Source organism: Semicossyphus pulcher, unplaced genomic scaffold (genome assembly GCF_022749685.1).
Source record: "Semicossyphus pulcher isolate SPU_LCO1_2020_fin unplaced genomic scaffold, fSemPul1.0.p SCAF_5, whole genome shotgun sequence".
NCBI classification, from domain to species: Eukaryota; Metazoa; Chordata; class Actinopteri; order Labriformes; family Labridae; genus Semicossyphus; species Semicossyphus pulcher.
The window spans coordinates 5,047,097-5,070,016 of record NW_027211726.1 but is presented as its reverse complement, the minus strand read 5'-3'; the positions used below and the strand labels follow the sequence as shown (position 1 = coordinate 5,070,016).

Here is a 22,920-nt window from a genome sequence, read left to right as displayed (position 1 = left end):
TTTAGACAATTTGAAATTTCCAAACATTTCAAAAGAAGCAAAAACCAATCTAGATTCTAATTTGACAATGAATGAAATTATAGAAGCAATTGATACCATGAATGCCGGTAAGGCAGCTGGCCCTGATGGCTTGCCAGTTGACGTTTATAAAGTTTAAAATTAAACTTATAACTCCAATTATGGAAATGTTTCAGGAATCCTATAACAACGGTTCACTCCCTCCTTCATTGACAGGAGCAATGATCACTCTACTTTTAAAACCGAACAAACAGGCCCATAAATGTCAATCTTACCGCCCAATCTCACTTTTGAATTCGGACATAAAAATTCTTTGCAAGGTTTTAGCACGTAGATTAGAGTCTGTACTCCCAAAGATTATAGAGATGGATCAAAATGGGTTTATTAAAGGGAGACAAGGCTTTCATAACGTCAAAGGGTGTTAAATATACTACATGAAAAAAAAGATGCCCCCGATACAGCTTTGCTTTCACTCGATGCCGAAAAGGCGTTTGATAGAATTGAATGGCCTTTTTTGTTTGCGGCTCTGGACCGGTTTGGATTACGGTCAGCTTTCAGTAAATGGGTAAAGATACTATACACTCGTCCCACTGCTGAAATTCTGACTAACAATGTTATTTCTCAACCATTTAATATCAACAGAGGGGTTCGACAGGGGTGCCCCTTGTCACCCCTCTTATTTACATTAGCTATAGAGCCCTTCGCCGCGGCAATTAGAGCACACGAGAATATTTCTGGGATCAGGCTAGGACAGGTAGATCATCGAATAGCTCTCTTTGCAGATGATGTCATTCTATTCCTTACGGACCTATCAAACTCAATCCCGGCCTTATTAGATGTAATTAAGACATTTGGATTATTATCAGGGTGTAAGGTCAATAATACAAAGTCCTCTATAATGTTATTGAATGAACTAGAAAGGCGCAACCCTATGGATTATATTTCCTCATTTAGCTCTACAGATAATTTTACCTATCTTGGTGTACACATAGTTCCTGATGTGAGGAAAATTGTCCAAACCAATTATAATCCTACTCTGGAGTCAATTTATAAATCAATAGAAAGATGGTCTAATATGCCGATTTCTTTGATAGGGCGAATAGACATACTTAAAATGAATGTTCTACCAAAACTATTGTACCTGTTTCAAAATATACCTCTACCCCTGCCAGTATCCTACTTCTCTAAATTAAGGAAAACATGTCTGAATTTTATTTGGAATAACAGACGACACCGGCTACGTTTGACATTATTATATTTGCCATATGACAGGGGGGGACTCAAACTTCCAAACTTCCAGTGGTATTAATGGGCCGCGCAGTTGCGCACTATAATGTATTACTTCTCCTCAGAGTCAGCCCCAGCATGGGTAGACATCGAATCATTTTCACTTACACCTAAACTAACACTTAACGCATACATGTACTCTGCAAGTATTAAAAAGCTTAGGGAACAAACAACCAACCCATTTGTGTTGAATATGATCAATGTTTGGTACAATGTTAGAGATCTCCTTGGAGAAAACTCCTCAATATCCCATTTTAGTCCAATTTGGGGTAATGACCAATTTAAACCAGGTAAAGCGGACCAAGGCTTTCGTCTTTGGGCCACAAAAGGTCTTACTAAAATAGGAGATATGTTTCAAGACGAAAATTTGATGTCATTTGAACAACTACGCACTAAATATGACCTTTTGAATAACCACTTTTTCAAATATTTGCAGGTAAGAAGCTTTATAACCGCTTCCCGTGATCAGTTATTAACTCCTCCACCTCTTTCTGAAATGGAACGTTTGATCTCTGGGAATTGTCATAGCAAAGGGCGTATTTCAGTGTTGTATGATATGTTGGTTTCTAACTCACCTGAATCCTCTACTGACCGGCTTGAAGCCTGGAAGAAAGATATTCAGGAGGATATCTCCTTGGATGACTGGGGTGTGATATGTTTTAATGCACATAGACAAACGGCAAACATGAGATTAAGATTACTACAATATAATTGGCTGATGCGATCCTACCTAACTCCTGCCAAATTACATCAGTTCAATAATAATATTCCAGATATTTGTGTTAAGTGCGAACAGTTTAAAGGCACACTATTTCACTGCATGTGGGATTGCAAAGAGATTGCAACTTTTTGGTGGGAGATTTCACAAATAATACATAAAATGTTAGCTGTAAAGCTACCCCTTGACCCTAAAATGTTTATTTTAGGGTTATATCCTCCCACCCTAGTCATTTCAAGAAATAAACTAATTCTTATGAATATGTGTTTACTCCAAGCAAAACGTTCAATTGCCTTATCCTGGAAGAATACTCAAAGGCCACAGGTGGGCCAGTGGCTTAGAGAAATGAGTCATTGTTATGCTATGGAGAAGATAACTTATATCCTGAAAAGGAAAGGTGAAACCTTTGAAAAAATTTGGGGCCCTTTCACCCATCTACTGGGAAATGTTAGTGTGTCAGGTCTGCTACAAAGGGATGTCAATGTGAATCCATGAGAGATCTGGTCAACAGCTGTGGGGGACTGCACATGATCATTGACTTTTCATTCCCTTTGCTCTACCCCAGACATGGCAAAGATTTTGAGATTTTGAATTTTTGATAAACAATGAACAATAAGCAAATAAATGTACATTTAAAAATGAATAACTGGAACAGATCCATTCTGCCGGTGATCGTCTGTGGTCCGTTTTAAAGTACCTCTAGTGATGTGATTATGTGCGTTGTATGGGAAATTGTTGTCCCTGCCCCAAAATTGTTGTTTTTTTTTTGGTTTTTAATTTAATTTGATTTATTTTTGTCTGTCTGTTTGTTTGTTTCTTCATCTTCATTTCCAGTTTTTATGTTTTTGTCGTTATTATTATTCTTATTTGTCGTTTTGTCCTTTCTATGCCTATTATTTACGCTGTTGATATTAAGTTAGTGTAAGGTATATATTATGTATAGGATATGTCTTATAACTATGTTGATAAAAGGAAATAAACATATTGTTCAAAAAAGAAAGAATGCAGGTTTAAGGTTCCTCCACAACTGGCTTCACTTCTTCAAGTTAAGGCCACGTTCACCTCTTATGTACAGGCTTATAATAAACTCAGGTGTTGATCCGCAGTGAGCATGAAGAGCTTCTGTCAACCAGAGTTTACGTGTCAATGTCACAAAAATATAGATGTAACATCTAGATAAAAGATGTGACACTTATATTGATCTGTTTGTGTTCTGTTAACGACTGATTTAATGATTCAAAAGTGGGGATTGAAACAGAGTTTACAGCGTCAAAGCCAGAGAGAAATGAAAACCAGCATCAGGTGTTCAAACATCAGCAGAGGTGTCACATTTCTCCTGTTGGAGCAGTTTTCAGCGTACACAGCTCCAAATCACTTCAGCAGCATTGAACCTGTCAGACAGAGCTGACCTGATCTGATGTTTGAGAAGCTCTCTGACTCTCTTTCTGCTTTCAGTTTACTGCTTTGGTTCTTGTTTTCAAAGACAAACTGTGAGTCAAAATGTTTCATTTAAACTATCTTTAGTTAAATTGTAATGATTGTCCTGACAGTTAGTTAGTTTGTGCTCAGACCTGTGTGAAGGCCTCGACTGACATGTTACACACAACACAGATATAAAAGTAAATCATTTGATATTGACTTTAAAGAATATAAGATGTCTCCCTCCATCACATTTAATAACCTCATTTAATGTTATGATTGTGCACAGATGTATTTAAATATCAGATAATAACAGACCTCATGAGTACAATGGTTCTGCTGCACACCAACTGCAAGTTTGAGCCACTAGGGGGAGCACCTCCCCACATTTACTCTCTATAACATGTATGAAACAACGCTTCGCTTGTTGTTTGTTGTTTGTATTTGGATCAGAGCTGTTTTTAATCTCAGAACAAAAGCACAATAAGACCGACTGCATCCTCACAAACTCCATTTGATCTGCATCTGACCTCTGACCTCCCAGAAAGTTAAAACATTTGTGCTCATAGCATCACATTAACCTACAAAATATTATAGCAAATCTGAGCAGCAGGAGGTTTAATACGACTTTCACATGTGAACAAAGATGATAGAATAAAGTCCCGCGCGTCCCCCAATGCTTTCAGGTGCAATAGGGGTCTTCAGATGGGCTGGAACAAACAGACTTTACTTTCACTTTCATTGATAACCTCAGTGGGTCAGTTTTACCGAGTTACAAGTGACGTTGATGCTCAGGCTAAATTCCTATTGGCTTTAGACGGAGGTTGATGAAAGCGCTCCATTTTCTCTCACCTCATTTAATTTTAGCTCTACAAAGAAACCTAATAGCTTTAGGTTCATGAAGGGTTAAAGAAGTCACAATGAAGACTTTGATGCTCCTGACTCTCCTGGGAACAGTCCTACAGGACACGACGGCAGGTGAGTAAAGAATCATCTGAGTCGATTGATTGTAAAGAGAAAAATGTTTGTATAATGTATCAATTTTAGGTTCATATGATAGTATTTTATGTTTAGTTTCAGGAGTTAGTTTTGCAGATAATAGAAATGTTAAAGGTAAACATCTCATGTAAGAATAGTAAATCCTGTCTGTTCATGTCATTAACTCCTCGTAGTTATAAGAAAAGTCTATTTCTGAGAAGCATAACTACGCATCACGAACCAGTCACAGATAAATAAAGAAAACAAAGCGTTTCTGTTCACAAACTATAAATAGAGCTCTCATATTCAGTCTTTAACTTGTTCATATCCTCTTTATAGAAACAGTGTTAATTTAGTGCTATTTATCATGCTTTATTTTAGAACTGAAGTTAATATTTGTTCTAGTTTTTAATTAATTAATAATAATAATAATTGTCTTATAGTGTCTATATTTCATCTGAATTTATAACAAATAAAAAAATGTATGTTGCATATGTTCAAAAATGTTGCACATAGAAACACAATCAGCGACAACATACTGAACCTAAATATGACATTTTCCTCGTTATATAGTTTTACCTCGAAATATATATTTGAACTTATACTACATTAAAATTAATCTTAAAGCTATTTCGCAGACATTCGTCATTTTTATTGTTGGTGTCTTTGTACGTTGGTCGATAAGTATCAGTAAACTTAAAGCAGGTTTGAAGTAGTTTGGAAACATTCCCATTACAGAGTTTGTCCACCAGAGGGCACTGACGAGTTAATTTAGAAACTGAAATATGGGCTCAGTTTGTATTTTGGGCACAAAAACAAGTTTGATCTCTGAAAGTGTCCAAACAGCATCAGCCTCAAAGAACAGTATTAATCAGACTATAATCTTTGGGTATTTTATTAACTAACAAGATGTATTCCTGCACATCTTGTAAAACTTCTTCAGTGTGTGCCGTGCGTTTAACACAGAAAATGATCTACATGCACTCAGAGAGCAGACGACAGAGCAGGATTTTTAAACGATCAATTATTTAACTGGCAAAACTCACAGAAACCTGTTAGAACAAAAACAACGTTTAAATCAGGACTAAGAGAAGCTCAGTTTATGGTGGAGGGAATGTTAGAATTTAATAAATAATATTAGTTATTAAAAACAAAATTCTGCAAATAGAAAATGTGTAGAATCACTACATGTGAAATATAAATATGTTGATTAAAGATATAGAGGTGTGTCCATTCACATTTTTCTGAGATTGTCATAATGAACAGAATATTTCAATCGTACACATAATATTTTTATGAAAGACTAACGGAGTTAAATATATAATACTTTAATTTGAACAAATACATTTACATTAAAGCGAGTTACACAAGAGTCCATTTTCTTTTTCATTGATCGAATTCAGAAAAAACATTTATATCCATAAATTCTGACATCGACAAACCTCCTGATATTAAAATACAAATATATTACTGATGATTTCATTGACTAATAAAAACAGTAACAAAAGAAAAGAGTAAAACCTTCTTCTAAACCAAAGAAGATTAAATCAAATCTGTACTTCAAAACCTTATGAAGAAACTTAAGTTATTATTGGTCACTACTGATGATATAAAATTAAGACCATAAAAGATGTTATTTAATTAAATAGACAATAAATAACATTTGATTTATTGGTTTATAAATCAGATTGAATCACGTGTACATTTTGTTCAGAGGTTTGAGATTTCAGATTTCAAACTAATAAGATAACGAGTGTAAACTGCTAAAGAAGTTTCCTGAAGATTGAATGAAGACACAAACTGGAAATCAAAGTGGAGTTTCACTTCACACTAAGATATCCAGCACTAGATAAAAAGATGATTTATGACAGACTGTTTGATGTCAGTGAAAGTCAGGTACACGACTGCATGAGCTGAATTTATGACTCGTTAAATATTTCCTTTCAGAATAAAAACATTTTGAAGACACATTCATCAGAAATATTAGAATAAAAAGTTCAAGAGAAACTTTGTTTTTAAATCTACACAAATATTGTTTTAGTGTTTATTGACTGCAAAGAGATGATGAGCTTGTGTTGAATGTGCTGTAGTTCTTTTTGATTCTGTGTGCTGGATCATTAAATTGTTCAGTGATTCATTAAAGTGTCAAATAAAACCTGAAATGATCACATGAACTTTTTCTTACAGTGCCTCACTCTCTGAAGTATTTCTACACTGGGTCTTCTGGAGTCCCAAACTTCCCAGAGTTTGTAGCTGTTGGGTTGGTTGATGATGTTGAGATGATTCACTATGACAGCAACACCAGGACAGCAGAACCCAAACAGGACTGGATGAACAGAGCCTCAGAAGGCGAAGCTGACTACTGGCAGTGGCAGACTGATCTCGCTGTGGGTCAACAGCAGAGCTTCAAATCCAACATAGAAATTGTAAAGCAGCGCTTCAACCAAACTGGAGGTTTGTTCATTTTTAACTTTCTACTGATGAAATGTTGTTTATATTTTCATCTTGTATTTTAGACAGATGTGACCACACACACACACACACACACACACACACACACACACACACACACACACTCTCTCTCTCTCTCTCTCTCTCTCTCTCTGTCACACACACACACACACACTCTCTCTCACACATGCAAACACACACACACACACACACACACACACACTCTCTCTCGCTCTCTCTCTCTCACACACACACACACACACTCTCGCTCTCTCTCACACACACACACACTCTCTCTCTCTCTCTCTCTCTGTCACACACACACACACACACACACTCTCTCTCTCTCTCTCTCTCTCACACACACACACACACTCTCTCTCACACATGCAAACACACACACACACACACACTCTCGCTCTCACTCACACACACACACACACACACACACACACACTCTCTCTCTCTCTCTCTCTCTCTCTCTCTCTCTTTCTCTCTCTCTGAGTGGACGGCGTGTGGCAGCGTGAGCTCCAGCGTGAGCGAGTTTCAATCTGTTGTTTGTGTTTATTTCTCTTTATTTTCTTTACTTTCTTCCTGTCTGGTGTTTTCAGGTGTAGTGTAGTTTGGTAGCATGTCTACCAGCTCGACTGGGCAACGTGCCCGTCGTAGATGTGGGAATGGAGTTTGAGAAGTTGACACGCCGACATGCAGTGAAGCTGGTGCCGGCAGTCAGCTGCTCGGTGGAGGAGGCGAGTTTAGCGGTTGGAGAGGTGGTGGGTTACGACAGTGTGAAGTCTGCCTCCCGCATGAATGGAGCCGTTGTTATCTTTCTCGATAGCACCGTCAAAGTCGGTGAAGTGGTGGAGGAAGGTGTAGTAATTAAAGACACTTTCACCCCCGTACTCCCTCTTGTTAATCCGGCTAATAAGATAATCATCTCTAACGCCCCCCCGTTCATTGAAAATGACATGTTGGAGAGCTCTCCAGGTATGGACAGGTAGTCTCCCCGATCAAGATGGTTTGTCTCGGCTGTAAATCTTCTGAAACATGTTGTTTGTCACAGGAGGCCGGTGTTCATGGTGCTCCAGTAGAGCTGAAGCTGCCCCCCGGGGAGACAGGGTCCCTGATGCTAGAAACAAGTGTAACAGAGTCACTGAGGAGCGGCAGGAAAAGGACAGCAGACAGGGAGACGCAGAAACAGAAACAAAGTCACAGAAGGAGTCAGGTGAACAAAGTGAGATTAAAAACAGGAGGGAACAAACAGGTGTGATAAGTGAAAGTCAGGATGCAGAGTGAGCTCAGGGAAATGTAATCTCAGTGTGTGCTGACTCTGTGGAAGATGAGGACATGTCGGATGATGAGTTATTAAAAATGTCACAGAAGAGAAAGAGCCCAGAAAGTGTGCAGAACAGTGCTAAAGGGTCCAAAGTGAAGAAAGGTCTAAAGGCTGTTCCAGCAGAGTCTGACAGTGAGTTCATGTCCACACAGGAGGACGGACACAGAAGGTTCACTTTAGCTCAAATCCAGAAGTTCCTTCAGGACACTCGGGGAGCGAAGCTGGTGAAAGTAGAGAGCTACTTTCCAGACCTGCAGCGGTTTGTTGAGTCAGCTCGGCCTCTAACCAAACAGTCCGGAGCGTTTGGGGACGAAGGCCTCACAGGTCAGGAGGTTTATCGTCTCAGGAAACTGATTCTAAAAGTTAAAGCACAAATCCTTGAAGATGATGCTTAAACAGACTCTGATCTCTTTCTTTTTCTTTCTGTGGTGTGTTTTTCTTGTGTCTTCTATAAACCTCTCTCTCTCCATGTGTGACTTCAGAGTCGGCACTTTGAACCTGAACGGAGCTCGAGATGTTGCTAAAAGAGCCGCTCTGTTTCAGCTGCAGGAGTTTAAGAAGTTAGATGTGCTGATGGTTCAGGAGACACACAGCACCTCCGAGAGTGAAAGTCAGTGGAGGAGAGAGTGGGGTGGGGATGTGATCCGGAGCCATAAGTCCAGCTGTAGTGGAGGAGTTGGGATTATGTTCTCTAGAAGCTTCCTGCCTGTGTCATGTGAGGTAGAGGAAGTTATTGAAGGCTGTTTACTGAAGGTCAAAGTTCAGTATGAAAATGTTAAGCTCCCTCTGATTAATGTTTATGTACCATGCACTCATGTGGACAGACTTACTGTTCTGGGTGTGTTGTGTGACACCATCAGACGCTGCAGCAGTGACGAGTGTTTATTTCTGGGTGGAGATTTTAACTGTACAGAAAATCCAACTGGACAGGAATCACCAGGAGCCTCATGCTGCTTCATCACACAGGCTCAGACAGCTCACAGAGACTCAGGAGCTGGCTGATGTGTGGAGGAGTTTCAATCATAATCACAGACAGTACACCTGGAGTCACTCTGAAGACGATGTTTTATCTCTGGCCAGGCTGGATCGCTTGTGTTCTTTCAAACACCAGCTGAGTGTTTTTAAAGGCTGTCACATAAACCCTGTGGGCTTCACGGATCACTGTCTTGTGTTTTGTTCTGTTTTTATTAAGAAGGTCGGACTGAACAGTGCTTATTGGCATTTTAACACGGCCCTGTTACATGATAAGGCGTTTAGGGATGCTGTGGAGGATTCTGGGTCACCCACAGACAGTGTAAGTCTGACTTTGATTGTGTTCAGCAGTGGTGGGACTTTGGCAAATGTCAGATCAAACAATTGTGTCAGTATTATACTCGCAATGTCACCAGAGACATCAGCAGATCTTTGAGAGATCTAGAGACTGAAGTGGTGGAGCTCCAGCGTTTGGTAGACTCCACAGGAAATCGAGGGCTGTTGGATTCCCTTCAATCTAAAAAGTCGGCTCTAGCCAACCTGCTGGGCGTCACAGCACAGGGGGCCCTGGTCAGATCTCGTGTCCTGGATGTCACACTGATGGATGCTCCATCTCACTTCTTCTTTGGCCTGGAGAGGAAACATGGACAGAAAAAGATCATCCATTCTTTACGGTCCAGAAACGGTTCTTCCATCTCAGACTCCTCTGACAGCAGGAAGTTTGCAGCTAACTTTTACAAGGACTTCTACAGGAGTGAATTTACAGAGCGTCCAGAGGTGTGTGAGTCCTTCTATGCTGGTCTTCCTCAGGTTGGGGCAGAGGAAAATGTGAAGTTGGAGGCCCAGCTGTCCCTGCCTGAACTGTACTCTGCGTTGATGAGTCTGCAGCATGGTAGAGCTCCTGGGATTGAGTCCTTCTGGTCTGTGCTGGGGGAGGATCTGCTGGAGGTGATCAGAGACAGTTGGAGAGGGGTCGGCTGCCTCTGAGCTGCAGGAGGGCGGTCATTACTCTGCTGCCAAAGAAGAGTGACCTGCAGGAATTGAAAAACTGGAGACCGGTGTCGTTACTTTGCACAGACTATTAAATCTTGTCCAAGGTCCTGGCCTCTAGACTCAGACAGGTGATGGGCTCCATCATCCATGCTGATCAGACCCACTGTGTGCCCGGCAGGCTCATTAGTGATAACATCACTCTGATTCGAGATGTTCTGGAGGTCTCTCGTTCATTGGCTGTAGACACCGGTTTGATTTCAATAGACCAGGAAAAGGCTTTTGATCGGGTTGAACACCAGTATCTGTGGCAGACTCTAGCTGCCTTTGGGTTCAGCCCACGTGTCATAGCCAAGATCCAGGTGTTGTACTGTGGCATTGAGAGTGTTCTAAAAACCAATGGAGGTCTGAGTGCTCCTTTTAGTGTGCAGAGGGGGGTGAGGCAGGGATGTCCCTTGTCTGGCATGTTACACTCTTCAGCCATTGAACCTCTGCTTCACAAACTGACCTCAGATCTGTGCGGGGTGTGTTTTCCAGGCTCTGATGTTCATTTTAAACTGTCTGCATACGCTGATGATGCCGTTGTCCTGGTAAATAAGCAGAAAGATATTGATCTGTTAGAAAGAAATGTTAATTTATTTGGTTCCATGTCTTCTGCCAAAGTGAACTGGGTGAAAAGTGAGGCTGTCATGTTGGGGGAGAGGCTGAGGGATCAGCTCAGTCTACCTGGAGGTCTGGTCTGGAAAAAAGGAGGTCTGAAATATCTGGGAGTCTTTTTGGGGAATGAGACCTTTGTAAAGAAAAATTGGGAAAGTGTTGTGGAAAAGGTCAAAGGTCGTCTTAAGAAATGGAGGTGGTTGTTGCCTAAAATGTGTTTTAGAGGGCGGGTACTTGTGGCCAATAGTCTGGTCTCCTCTGCTCTGTGGCACATGTTGGCCTGTGTTGATCCTCCTCCCTCTCTCCTGTCTGACGTCCAAAAAGTGTTGGTGGATTTTTTCTGGGACAGGCTGCATTGGGTTCCTCAGAGTGTGCTCGTTCTCCCTAAAGAGGAGGGAGGGCAGGGTCTGCTTCATCTAGCCAGTAGGGGTGCTACTGTCCGCCTTCAGTTCATGCAGAGACTGCTCACTGGGCCCGCTGACCTGGTGTGGAGGCCGCTGTCCTGCTGTATCCTGCAGCGTTTTGGTGGACTGGGACTGAGCTCTGTTTTTAATGGATTTAAAGAAAGTGAACATGTCCTCTCTGCCAGGGTTTTATCGGAGTGTTTTTACAGTGTGGACTCTGCTGAAGAAGCAGAGACAGGAACAGGCAGACTCTCTGTACTGGCTGCTTAAAGAGCCGGTGTTGTGTGGCGGACACTTGGGCTCTCCTCGCTGGGCTGGACCCACTCTGTCCAGAATGTTCCTCTCTGCCAGGATCTCTACGCTGGGGCAGGTGGTGGAGCCGACTGGACCTCAGTTGGACAATCCGGCTGGTCTGGCTGCTCGTCTGGGAGTGAGATCCACACGGATCATAAGACAGTTACTGAGGCGCTGGAAACATCAGCTGACAGGGCACCAGTGGTCTCTACTTACTGACTATGGTGACGGCTCTCTGCTGCCAGACAGCTCTGACCCCTACCCTGCTCTCGCACTGCTTCCTGACCTGAAGGACTGCTCTGGTCTTTTACTGGCTTCCACCAACACTGCAGGTGTTTCTTTAAGTGACGGGGCGGGGAAGACTTTTTACAAACTGATTGTTAATACTGTACATAAAAAAACCTGAATGGTCGCAGTGACACCCCCTGGAGGACTTATCTGGGGCTCAGTCCTGAGGCCAGACCTGAGTGGAGGTCTCTGTACAAACCCCCCCCGATCAAGAAACATGCAGACCTACAGTGGAGGATCCTACATGGCATCATAGCTGTCACTGCTTTTATTTCTGTTCTGAATGTCAGTGTGCCGGATACGTGTCCTTCCTGTGAGCACAGGGAGACAGTGTTTCACTGCTCTTTAGAGTGCACTCGTCTGACTCCTCTGTTTGTTTTACTGGGAAAGTTTTTTGGCTGTTTTAAAGAGATTTTTACTAAACAGGTTTTTATCTGTGGGTTCAAATACACTCGGCACCAAAAGCATAAATGTCAGAGCGTAAATTTCCTCCTGGGACAAGCAAAGATGGCCATATATGTGAGCAGGAAGAGGAAGGTGGGGGAATCTTTGGAGCTTCATGTAAAGCTACTGTTTGAGAAAATGTTGAAGTCCAGGTTGTTGTTGGACTTCAGTTTTTACGGAGCCAACCAGGACCTGGAGAGTTTCCAGTCAGTCTGGGCTCATGAGAGGGTGCTGTGCTCTGTGGTGGAGGGTCAGCTGTTGGTGGGAGACATGCTGAAGTGAAACTGTGAATGTGATTGGTGCGTTTAAAACAAGGATGTGTTATGTTTTTGTACAGTGTGAAGAGTGATCAATAAAGATCTGGTTAAAAATCAAATCTCACACACACACACACACACACACACACACACACACAGTCAGGAGTGTGTCACTGACGTAGTTGAAGCTGTTTGGAGGCGTTTCTTGTCTGAAACACAGTCGGACTCACAGAAACATCACTGACACTCAGACTGCTGGATGCTGCTAAACTGCCCTGATGCAGCGTTTCTGTCCATCCCATAATAACCTTCAGAGATTATTAACCCTTTATCTCCACTAGATTAGACCACAATAACTCGACTGGGCTGCCCACAGTCAGTCGGTCCATATGAACTCTCCTGTAGAAAACCTGTTGATCACAACAGCTCTACAACACACAGCTGATAGAGGAACGTCAGCGCCTGGTTTCTAAAACTAAGGTGCAGGACTGTAAATGGGACACAGGCTGCTTGTGCTGGGTCCGCACATGAGAGGAGGAGCAGCGTGTGTTAATGAACGTGGCTGACAGGACGACATGATGAATGTGTGATTGTGATCAGAGGTTTAAAAAGTGTAACAGCTCGACTCTGCTGCACTGACCACACTGTGTCCATGATATATAAAGAGCAGAAACACAGATCAGATTAATTGAACTGGACCTCAGTGTGTCTCTGACATAATATACTATTGAAAGAAATGAAATGCTGTTCAGTGTTGCTCAGACGGAAGAAGCAACTTAAAGATTTCATCTTTTTGCCTCTGGGACGTTGTGATGAACTTATTTGACTTTTTAAAGACATTTAACAGATTAAACTATTTATTGATTAATTAAAAAAATAGTCATAACATAATCAAACATGACAAACATGATTAGTTTGTTCTCTCAAAATGTAGAAAACAGATGAGATCAGATTATCTCCACTGTGCTGACCACAGTGTGTCGGTTCGTCCTCTCAGGCAGCATCAAGCCGACGCCTGCAGGTAGAAACAGCTGTCGGTTGTGTCGAATGATTGACTGATGGATGGACCAATCAGGACGCACAGACTGCCTCCCAGTCTCCATAGTGGTCCTGGTGGTCTCTGCCTTATTGTGAGCAGTTGTAGTAACACACTGCTGAACACTGTGCTGGCTGAGCAGGAGGAGTCTACAGACTGATCCTGGACTGAGACTCTCCTTCAGTGGAAGCTTCTAGAGCAGCTCGGGGCGGTCTAGTGTGTAGTTTGTCACAGGGAGAGGGTTTTGAATGAGTGTGTGTGTGTGTGTGTGTGTGTGTGTGTGTGTGTGTGTTGGTCTCAGTGTGTCTCTGTGGTAATAAAACAACAGCAGGATGTGAACTGTGTTAGGATGTCACTCTGTTTCCCAGCAGTCTCTCTCTCTCTCTCTCTCTCTCTCTCTCTCTAAACCGTCCACACTGTCCACATGATGATTGGCTGTGAGCGTCTTCCATCCAGCCAATAACAGCAGGAGGTGTAGGTGCTCTGTGTTGGTGTGTGTGGATCAGTGTGTCTCTGAGGTGGAGATGTGAAATCAACTGATAAAAGATGACTGGGCTGTGATCTCACTCTGCTCTCTCTCTCTCTCTCTCTCAGGTATCCACCTTTACCAGCAGATGTACGGCTGTGAGTGGGATGACGAGACTCAAGAAGTTAATGGTTATGAACAGTATGGTTATGATGGAGAAGACTTCATAGCATTCGACCTGAAGACAGAGACATGGATCGCTCCAACACCACAGGCTGTCATCAGCAAACACAAGTGGGATAATAACAAAGCTTTCATAGCCCAGAAGAAGAACTACTTCACCCAGATTTGCCCTGAGTGGCTGAAGAAGTATGTGGACTATGGGAGGAGCTCTCTGATGAGAACAGGTAGAATCACATGACCTGATGTGTTTTTATTAGGACGACGTTCATACACCTCTTCTCTTCCTGACATGACAATAAATGTTACACACATTTCTCTTTCTCTCCTGCTCTCTCTTCATCTTTCTGCTTCTCTCTCTCTGTTCCTACTTTTTATATCTGTTCCTCTCTGCTACATATCTTTTTTTTTCTCACACTCTGCCCCTCCCATATTTATATCATTTACACTCCAGTGAGCTTCATTTTCTTTGCATAGGTACTATAAATATAATCTTGATGTTAGTAAGGCATTTAAATACATGACAGTTAACAGGAATGATGATAAAGAAACTATAATCTGTCTTTCTCTCTCTCTCCAGACCTCCCCTCAGTGTCTCTCCTCCAGAAGACTTCCTCCTCTCCAGTCAGCTGCCACGCTACAGGTTTGTACCCTAACAGCGCCGTGATGTTCTGGAGGAAAGATGGAGAGGAGCTTTATGAGGGCGTGGACCACGGAGAGATCCTCCCCAACCACGACGGATCCTTCCAGATGAGTGTCGAGCTGAAGCTTCCATCAGAGTCCTCTGCAGACTGGGGGAAGTACGAATGTGTGTTTCAGCTCTCTGGTGTGAAGGAGGACATCGTCACCAAGCTGGACAAAGTCGCGATCAGGACCAACGAAGGTAAGACTGGAGTCAGAGGGGATGAGAGTGGGAAGTTCACTGTAACAGTCCTGTGTTGGAAGGGAAGTTTTGTTTCCTTATATTGTTTTTCACTCACTTTCATCAAGTTTTTTATACATTTAATAAACAGTTTGAAGGCTGAGATTAGTATGAAACCAATGTAAGTGTCCACCTCTGGACCCTGACAGCAAAACAATAAAAGAATAAAAAGAAACTTTTATCAGATTTGAATGATTTGTTTCAAAGGATTATAGATGACTGCAGCTGTTTGTGCTGTCTGTCCGCTCTTTACTGACCTTTGATCAACACAGACAAATGTCAATAATGAAACACAAAAAAGTGTTTTTGTTCAGTTTATATTTTTGATAAAGACTTCTTTTTATTTACCTCCAATAGAAGACATTTTTTAGAAAGTTGTCTGAAGATTATTGTAAAAAGAATTTACTCAAACAAGTTTAGAGTGTTTTTTTTTCAGTCATTGTGTAACCATTTACATGTTCAGAGATTATAGGCACTGTATTTTACTTCATGTCAGTTTTAGGAGATGAGTTCATGGACTTGTTCAGAGATTCAGCATCAATACAGTAATTATCTACAGACAGGATGAGAGTTAACATCAGCAGCACAAACAAACTGTGCTTATATTCAGGATTATGGTCTGACTGGCAGATGTTCTTCTCTTTAACCTGCTTCACCTGCTCAGGTTGTGACTGTGTTTTGTTGTTTTATGCTCAACAGGGAATTCCATGCACGTGACCATCGGCATCATTGCTGCAGTGCTTGTTCTTGCTCTCGCCCTCATCGCTGCCGTTGTGTTCATGTTGAAGAAGAGGAATGGTGAGAGACCAAAGCAGAAACATGAAGTCATTTTATTTTCTGTATTTTCTTTCTCGACTTTTTTTCTGTCCAGTTTGCAAAAGTGAAACAAATGATCTTCTTAACATTTAAAATGTGTTTTTATCAACGTTAAGCGCTGTAAGACCCAGAAACAGTTTAATTATAATTTGACTGCAGCACGATGATGTAAGGAAGAGGCCATCAGAAAAGAAATAGTGTAAGATTTAAACAAAAGTCATAAGGATTTATTTATCAGTTTGAGTTGGTATTAGAGAGGATCATCACTGGACTGAAGGTGACACTGTCTGAAATATTTAACGGTTACATCTTTAATAATGTGTTTGTATTTATTTTCAGCCAAACGCCCTCCATCTCGTAAGTCTGCAGCTTGTTAACATTGTGCTTCTGACCTCACAGCTGTGTACAACCCTGTCGTGGAGCAAGAAAAGATGCTTGAGAATCAAAATGCCTAAAAGACAAACACACCACCCTGAACACAGTGAGTAGCATCACATAGGCCGTGAACGTGTTGCTTTAAAGCTGCTTTAAACTGTTCAAAGGAACCTTCTGTGATTCTTTATTATTGTAACATGTTGGTGACACATTTTAGCTGTCAATAAAATATTTGACCATAAACTCGTCTTCTACAAAAATAAGTGAAACTGTTGGATTGATGATTGAAGCAAACATATTTTAGGTCTCAATGACTTTTAATATTCAGCTTTGTGGAAACTTACTCTGCAAACATTTATGAAGTTATTTTGTTTTTGATTTCATGTTTATTTTTTCTTCTCTGTTTTTTCTTCTTCAGGTTTATGGATAAGTTATAAGCAGCACTTCCAACACGTTCTCCTGGAAATTTATTCCACCTTAACCCTAATGCGCAAATCCTTGCCACCCCCAGTGGACACAAACCCACACACACACACGCATACACACAATGTAAAAACATCATAACAAAATTTATTTTCCAGTTGTGTAAATATTGTTTGTATATTTCTGTAAAACTGATGAAATGTTTTGATTGATAAGGCTCGAGCTATAGGGAGGGCACAATTTTAATCCTTTTAGACTGAAGTGCAGCTTTTGACACCGTAGATCACGCCATTTGAATTGATCGTCTTAAAAATTGATTTGGTATCAGGGACTCTGCACTTAGTTGGTTTTATTCTTACCTTTTAGAACGAACCTTTGCGGTCACCATAGGTAAATACTCGTCTTCTGCCACTACAATTACCTGTGGTGTACCGCAAGGTTCAGTTTTAGGTCCGATTTTATTTTCAATTTACATGCTGCCACTTGGCCAAATAATGCAGCGCCACAATGTTTCCTTTCATTGCTATGCAGAATACCCACAGATCTACCTTCCACTGAGACCTGGGGACCCTAGAAGCCTAGCTGCTGTCAAAGATTATCTCAGTGACATAAGCTGTTGGATGGCTGAGAACTTTCTCCAATTAGATAACTCCAAAACAGAAATAGTACTAACCAATCCACATAACTCCACCCTCCATCTCGATAGCGGCCTTTCTGATAATGAAAAGCTCACCGCCAGAAACCTTGGCGTAATATTCGACCGCGACCTTACATTTGACCCACATATAAAGAGAGTTGTACAGTCCTGCTCTCTTCTTAAAACTGACTTCTATAGACTTGCTTTTATGTGATGTCGTCTTCTTATTGGCTCTTATTTATGTTTTTAAAATGTCAATTTCACCTTATTCTTACTTTTCCTTCTTTCATTGTTTTTATTGATCCTTTATCTCCTTTATTGCTTTTAGTGCTTCCATCTCTTTCGTTGCGTAATGATTTGATTCCTTTTTATTGCTTGTATTGCTTTAAGCTCTTTATTGTTTTTATTATCTTTTACTGGTTTCTATCTCTTCTATTGCTTTTACAGCTTTTATTTCTTTTTGCATTATTTCCTTTCTTTATCCCTTTTAGGTATTTTATTTAAAATATAATTTATGTGTTTAAGGTTTTTCATTATTTATTAGGATTATGTTGTTGTTGTTTTCCATAATATGTTAAGTCAATATTAAGGATTCAGAGGTATGATAGCATCTCAGTACGATGTGAACAAATTGTAATGTTTTGATTAGAGTTTAGTGCCTACATGTACCAGGATGCATTGCGAGCCAGAACCCACAGCCTTGGCCTACCTCTGCTGTCTTTCTTCACAATATATCCATACCATGTATGGAACACTTTGGATTGTTGTTTTGTTGTTTATATTTGGATCAGAGCTGTTTTCAATCTAAGAACAAAAGCACAATAAAACTCTACTACATCCTCATAAACTCCATTTCATCTGTATCTGACCTTTGACCTCCCAAAAAGTTAAAACATATGTGCTCATAGCATCACATTAGCATAATATTACAGAAAATCTGAGCAGCAGGAGGCATGTGAACAAAGATCATAGAATAAAGTCCCGCGCGTCCCCCAATGCTCTCGGGTGGGCTAAAACAAAGTGACTGTACTTTCACTTTCATTGATAACCTCAGTGGGTCAGTTTTACCGAGTTACCAGTGATTTTGATGCTCTGGCTAAATTTCTAGTGGCTGTTACGGAGGTTGATGTCAGTGCTCCATTTTCTCTCACCTCATTTTACCCTCAGAGCTCGAGCTAGCGGGACAGAGAAACTTATAAGTTTAAAGTTCATCAAAGTTAAAGAAGTCACAGGTCACAATGAAGACTTTGGTGCTCCTGACTCTCCTGGGAACAGTCCTACATGACACGACGGCATGTGAGTAAAGAATCATCTGAGTCGATTGATCGTATTTTTATATAATATACATATCAGTTTAAGATTCCATCCATCCATCCATTATCTATACCGCTTATCCTGATCGGGGTCGCGGGGGTGCTGGAGCTTATCCCAGCTGTCATCGGGTGAAAGGTGGGGTACACCCTGGACTGGTCGCCAGTCAATCACAGGGCTGACGCATAGAGACAAACAAACTTTCTCATTCACACCCACACTATGGTCAACTAAAGTCACCAATTAACCTAACAAGCATGTCTTTGGACTGTGGGAGGACGCCGGAGACCCCGGAGAGAACCCACACGTGCACGGGGAGAACATGCAAACCCCGCACAGAAAGGCCAACTTTGTCCAAACCGGGGTTTGGACCAGTGACCTTCTAGCTGTGAGGCAACAGCGCTGCAGCCCAATTTAAGATTCGTATTATTATTTGATGTTTAGTTTCAGGAGGGTTTTTTTTGCAGATCATAGAGATGTTAAAGGTAAACATCTCATTTCAAGTGAGTAAATCGTGTCTGTTCCTGTCATTACCGCCTAGTAGTCATAAGAAAAGTCTTTATCTGGGAAGTGTTGAAGAAAGCACATTTGTCTTCTCCTACAAAAGAGCAACTCGAGATATTTTTTCGGCCCAATTTATATCATGACGGCCATAAATGCTAAAATTGCAGCGTAGCTACGCAGCACGAACCAGTCACACACACATAGATAAAGAAAATAGGCAGAAAGGCGTCAAAACAAAGCGATTCTGTTCAAAAACTATAAATAGAGCTCTTAAATTCAGTCTTTAACTTCATGAGCCTTTTGTAGAAAGTGTGTTGTTCATTTAGTGCTATTAAACATGACTGTTATTTTAGGACTACAATTAATATTGCTTCTATTTTTAATTTATTACAATAATAATTGTCTCACGGTGTCTATATTTCATCAGAACTGTGAACAAATAACTCAAATAGTGAACATAGATATACATTGACAAAATACTAAACCTAAATATTAAGGTTACCTCGTAATATTGTTTTACCTCTAAATATATATTTTTACCTTATACTATATTAAGATAAACCTTGAAGCTATTCCCCAGATAATCCTCATCTTTATTGAGTTTTGTTGGTTTTGTCAGATCACATCACACTGACAGTTATTACATTCACTCTTTGTACAATAACAGGCTGTTTAGCAGAGACAGATCAAAAAAGTCACTATATATCTGCTGATGTTAGCTTATTACAGATGTGTTGGCATCTGTATGTTGGTCGACAAGTATCAGTAAACAGGTTTGAAGTAGTTTGGCAACATTCCCATTACCGAGTTTGTCCACCAGAGGGCACTGACGAGTTTATTTTGAAACTGAAATATGGGCTCAGTTTGGATTTTGGCCACGAAAACAAGTTTAATCTCTGAAAGTGTTCACATCAGCATCAGCCTCAAAACCCAGCATTGATCAGGCTATAAGGTTTGGGTATTTTATTAACAGGGATTATATTTAATCCTGCACAGATTTGTAAAACATTTTCAGTGTGTGCAGTGCGTGATTTTTTTTAAAGTGCAGTTTAACACAGAAAATGATCTACACAAATTCAGAGAGCAGACGACGTGCGGGATTCTGAAATGATCAAATATTTAACTGGCAAAACTCACAGAAACCTGTTAGAACAAAAACAACGTTTAAATCAGGACTAAGAGACACTCAGTTTATGGTGGAGGGAATGTTAAAATTAAATGAATAATATTAGTTATTTAAAAATATAAAAATATGTTTATTAAAAATGTAGAGGTGTGTCATTATTAACGGAAAATTTTAATTGTACATAAAATAATCTTATCAGTGAAATAAGGAGTTAAATATATAATAATTGTTGAGTTTGTACAAATATATTTACATTAAAGCGAGTTACACTTGAGTAAAAAATGTTTATATTAGAATAAAAAGTTCAAGAGAAACTTTTTTTACTTTATTTATTGACCACAAAGAGATGATGAGCTTGTGTTGAATGTGCTGTAGTTCTTTTTGATTCTGTGTGCTGGATCATTAAATTGTTCAGTGATTCATTAAAGTGTCAAATAAAACCTGAAATGATCACATGAACTTTTTCTTACAGTTCCTCACTCTCTGAAGTATTTCTACACTGCGTCTTCTGGAGTCCCAAACTTCCCAGAGTTTGTGACTGTTGGGTATGTTGATGACATTCAGATAGATTACTATGACAGTGACACCAGGAGAGCAGAACCCAAACAGGACTGGATGAGCAGAGTCACAGAAGGCGAAGCTGACTACTGGGAGAGGGAGACTGAGGTCGCTGTGGGTCAACAGCAGGCCTCCAAATCCAACATAGAAATTGCAAAGCAGCGCTTCAACCAAACTGGAGGTTTGTTCATGTTTAACTTTCTACTGATGAAATGTTTGTATTTTCATCCTCACTCACTCACTCTCTCTCCTCAGTGTGTCTCTGACATAATATACTATTGAAATAAGATCTTTTTGCCTCTGGGACGTTGTGATGAACTTATTTTACTTTTTAAAGACATTTAACAGATTAAACTATTTATTGATTAATTAAAAAAATAGTCATAACATAATCAAACATGACAAACATGATTAGTTTGTTCTCTCAAAATGTAGAAAACAGATGAGATCAGATTATCTCCACTGTGCTGACCACAGTGTGTCGGTTCGTCCTCTCAGGCAGCATCAAGCCGACGCCTGCAGGTAGAAACAGCTGTCGGTTGTGTCGAATGATTGACTGATGGATGGACCAATCAGGACGCACAGACTGCCTCCCAGTCTCCATAGTGGTCCTGGTGGTCTCTGCCTTATTGTGAGCAGTTGTACTAACACACTGCTGAACACTGTGCTGGCTGAGCAGGAGGAGTCTACAGACTGATCCTGGACTGAGACTCTCCTTCAGTGGAAGCTTCTAGAGCAGCTCTCTCTCGCTCTAAACCGTCCACACTGTCCACATGATGATTGGCTGTGAGCGTCTTCCATCCAGCCAATAACAGCAGGAGGTGTAGGTGCTCTGTGCTGGTGTGTGTGGATCAGTGTGTCTGTGGTGGAGATGTGAAATCAACTGATAAAAGATGACTGGGCTGTGATCTCACTCTGCTCTCTCTCTCTCTCTCTCTCTCTCTCTCTCTCTCTCTCTCTCTCTCTCTCAGGTGTCCACCTTGTCCAGCAGATGTACGGCTGTGAGTGGGATGATGAGACTGGAGAAGTTTATGGTTATGAACAGTTTGGTTATGATGGAGAAGACTTCATAGCATTCGACCTGAGGACAGAGTCATGGATCGCTCCAACACCACAGGCTGTCATCACCAAACACAAGTGGGATAATAACAGAGCTCAAATAGCACAGACCAAGAACTACTTCACCCAGATTTGCCCTGAGTGGCTGAAGAAGTATGTGGACTATGGGAGGAGCTCTCTGCTGAGAACAGGTAGAATCACATGACCTGATGTGTTTTTATTAGCACAACGTTCATACACCTCTTCTCTTCCTGACATGACAATAAATGTTACACACATTTCTCTTTCTCTCCTGCTCTCTCTTCATCTTTCTGCTTCTCTCTCTCTGTTCCTACTTTTTATATCTGTTCCTCTCTGCTACATATCTTTTTTTTCTCACACTCTGCCCCTCCCATATTTATATCATTTACACTCCAGTGAGCTTCATTTTCTTTGCATAGGTACTATAAATATAATATTTGTGTTTTAAGGCATTTAAATACATGACAGTTAACAGGAATTATGATAGTAATCAACAGTAAATGATGACAAAGAAACTATAATCTGTCTTTCTCTCTCTCTCTCCAGACCTCCCCTCAGTGTCTCTCCTCCAGAAGACTTCCTCCTCTCCAGTCAGCTGCCACGCTACAGGTTTCTACCCTGACAGGGCCGTGATGTTCTGGAGGAAAGATGGAGCGGAGCTTCATGAGGACGTGGACCACGGAGAGATCCTCCCCAACCACGACGGATCCTTCCAGATGAGTGTCGAGCTGAAGCTTCCATCAGAGTCCTCTGCAGACTGGGGGAAGTACGAATGTGTGTTTCAGCTCTCTGGTGTGAAGGAGGACATCGTCACCAAGCTGGACAAAGTCGCGATCAGGACCAACGAAGGTAAGACTGGAGTCAGAGGGGATGAGAGTGGGAAGTTCACTGTAACAGTCCTGTGTTGGAAGGGAAGTTTTGTGTCCTTATATTGTTTTTCACTCACTTTCATCAAGTTTTTTATACATTTAAT

General features: G+C 40.9%; 2 protein-coding genes across 2 annotated transcripts; both read left to right on the top strand.

Annotated features, from left to right (window-relative positions):
• Positions 1–4,328: 4,328 nt before the first annotated feature.
• LOC138608829 (major histocompatibility complex class I-related gene protein-like) lies at positions 4,329–16,171 on the top strand. Its single transcript, XM_069681406.1, has 6 exons — positions 4,329–4,420; positions 6,608–6,874; positions 10,416–10,421; positions 14,144–14,422; positions 14,776–15,078; positions 15,817–16,171. The coding sequence occupies exons 1-6, from the start codon at positions 4,363–4,365 to the stop codon at positions 15,999–16,001; spliced, it is 1,098 nt and encodes a 365-aa protein (XP_069537507.1). The 5' UTR covers positions 4,329–4,362; the 3' UTR covers positions 16,002–16,171.
• A 2,377-nt stretch (positions 16,172–18,548) lies between these two features.
• LOC138608652 (class I histocompatibility antigen, F10 alpha chain-like) lies at positions 18,549–22,919 on the top strand. The gene is made up of 5 exons (XM_069681216.1): positions 18,549–18,664; positions 20,782–21,048; positions 21,839–22,117; positions 22,494–22,830; positions 22,904–22,919. Exons 1-5 carry the CDS (start codon positions 18,607–18,609, stop codon positions 22,917–22,919), a joined length of 957 nt encoding a protein of 318 aa, XP_069537317.1. The 5' UTR covers positions 18,549–18,606.
• Position 22,920: the final 1 nt, after the last annotated feature.